This window comes from Wasmannia auropunctata, unplaced genomic scaffold, assembly GCF_000956235.1.
Source record: "Wasmannia auropunctata unplaced genomic scaffold, wasmannia.A_1.0 LD279943.1, whole genome shotgun sequence".
In the NCBI taxonomy this organism is placed as follows: Eukaryota; Metazoa; Arthropoda; class Insecta; order Hymenoptera; family Formicidae; genus Wasmannia; species Wasmannia auropunctata.
This window is the reverse complement of record NW_012082947.1, coordinates 12,823-15,057: the sequence shown is the minus strand read 5'-3', so window position 1 is coordinate 15,057 and position 2,235 is coordinate 12,823. Positions and strand designations below refer to the sequence as shown.

The 2,235-nt window shown below is 28.4% G+C and overlaps 1 protein-coding gene across 1 annotated transcript; it reads left to right on the top strand.

The window, feature by feature from the left end:
* Positions 1-704: 704 nt before the first annotated feature.
* Positions 705-1,308, top strand: LOC105461711 (type II inositol 1,4,5-trisphosphate 5-phosphatase-like). Its single transcript, XM_011708222.1, has 2 exons — positions 705-849; positions 964-1,308. The coding sequence occupies exons 1-2, from the start codon at positions 806-808 to the stop codon at positions 1,172-1,174; spliced, it is 255 nt and encodes an 84-aa protein (XP_011706524.1). The 5' UTR covers positions 705-805; the 3' UTR covers positions 1,175-1,308.
* Positions 1,309-2,235: the final 927 nt, after the last annotated feature.

Below are 2,235 nucleotides of genomic sequence, written 5' to 3'. Positions count from 1 at the left end.
CACTGAATTGTTAGAACTAGGATAAAAGCATATAAAAAAAGTTATTCATTTTTAAAGATTTCATGCAGATTTGCACATCTACATGAAATCTTTAAAAGTGAATAACTTTTTCTAGGCTTTTATCCTAGTTTTAACAATTCAATTTTCTTTTTGTGTTGTCCGCAGGGTGGCATAACTTCATTTGCACATATAAACTGTAGAATTTTCATATTAACCAAATATTGTCATGAATTGAGCAGACTGCTTCATCGAACTCGTACAAATTTGGCCGACCTTCCAGCATCGCCTTAAGTTGAAATAAAAAAAATTGGAAGCTGTTTGGTAAATTATCAATGATTTAATTCACAACTTTTTTTTGCAGTAGATTCCATGTTTAATAATAAATAACTTGTTAATCATAACGGACACAAAAAATTCCTCTACTTTATTTTAATTGATCAAGAACATTTCTCTAGCACGTCGCATTCAAAATTATATTATGACAAAGTACGTAAAAATAGCCCATTTTTGCAACTTTAGTGACAAATTTTTCAAAATTGCGACATGATAGAGCAATTCTACAACGGACTCGAATTCAACGTCCAAAAAACTATGGAAAATGACTAATCTCGTTATGGTGTTTTTTTTTCTAATGTGTTATATTAATGTATAAAAATATAAAATAGGACTGATAGAACCTGTTTTAATAAAAATTTATTTTTTATAGTTGCTCAATCTTGAAAATCACGATTTAGCAATACCAAGACAGAGCATTGCCTCGGGTAGATCCCCAGTAGCTGCAAGAGAATCAGTGGTACGATATCAGATGGCCTGCAAAGAAGATGATTATACATATAGTAAAACATTTCGGTTCGTTGTCTCACATTGTTATGAACATACAAGTCTTTTCTTTTTAATTTAATTAAAAAATATATTTTTGTGCATATTATGATTATTTACATGTAACATTATTATTAATTACAGTATACTTACTTGCACATGGAATGTAAATGGACAACCTCCAAATGGCATTAAATTAAATCATTGGTTAAGTACAGACGAAATGCCACCTGATATATATGCTATCGGATTTCAGGAATTAGATTTGAGCAAAGAAGCATTTTTATTTCATGAAACTCCCAGAGAAGAAGAATGGAGGTACGTCATTTGCGTCAAACCCAAAAAAGTAATATAATGTACCTTATTTTAATTACCTGCTTCAAATATTTTGTAATTAATACATTAAATGTTGAAACTGGAAAATGTTTCAACATTTAATGTTTCAAACAAAAGTGTATAGTTTGTAGGAAGATACCAATAGCAAAATCAATTTCTTAAAAAATTGATTTTTTTCAACTAGATCATTTTTTTTAAGTAGTATTCTTAAGAGTTGTATTCTTTTACATAATATGATTCTATTATATATAAAAGTATTAAAATACCGTTATTAAACAATTTATAGTTTCCGATATATTTTATACTTTATTCTGGCATATTTTGATATAAAATGCAAAATATCTTGTCAATTATTCATTTTTTAGTAATTGTATTTTCATACTTTTATATACAAAATGATATAAAAAAAATAGTTGTAATCTTCGAAAATCATGTCGCCTTTTACTTATTAAAACTTAACACATATTAAATAATACACAGAATTAATACAAGGCTAATACATATCCAGCCAGAAATGATTGGTCGATCGACGTTGAATCAATGTCGAATCAATATTGATCGACGTTGAATCGACGTGAAATCAATGTCAATCGACGTCGATTCGATATCAATCGATCAAACATATCTGGCTGGGTAAGGTAAAGAACAAAATCACATGTATAATCTAATTAAACTTTAATATCATGTTTCGTTATTTAATCTCTTTTTGGTTCATCACTATAAAATAGATCACCTATGATCACCTTTTTTCCCGAGCTAAGATGAAACTTGTAAAACATAAGTTTTCTATTCATATTTTTATCTTTGATAACAACTACTACTAAAAACTGTTGCTAGTATAAAAAAAAGATTAAACAACGAAACATGATAATGAGATTTAATTAGATTATACTTGTGATTTTGTTCTTTACACTTATACGGGTGTCTCGTACTCAATGGTACAGCGTTTGTGGTCAGGTAGTGTGGACCAAACTGAACAAAAAAGTCCTCTACCATTTTGCAATCTTCGCAATAGTTATCGAGATACTAATCATTTTAAAAAAAGAAAAAATTTTATATAATGGCCAAGTTTTTGCTTCA

What these genes read in the sequence shown, in the direction of transcription:
- LOC105461711 (XM_011708222.1), top strand. Translation starts at nt 806, where the DNA reads ATGGCCTGCAAAGAAGATGATTATACATATAGTAAAACATTTCG. An exon ending in ACATATAGTAAAACATTTCG is followed by an intron (nt 850 to 963) that starts GTTCGTTGTCTC and finishes TATTAATTACAG; the next exon opens with TATACTTACTTGCACATGGA.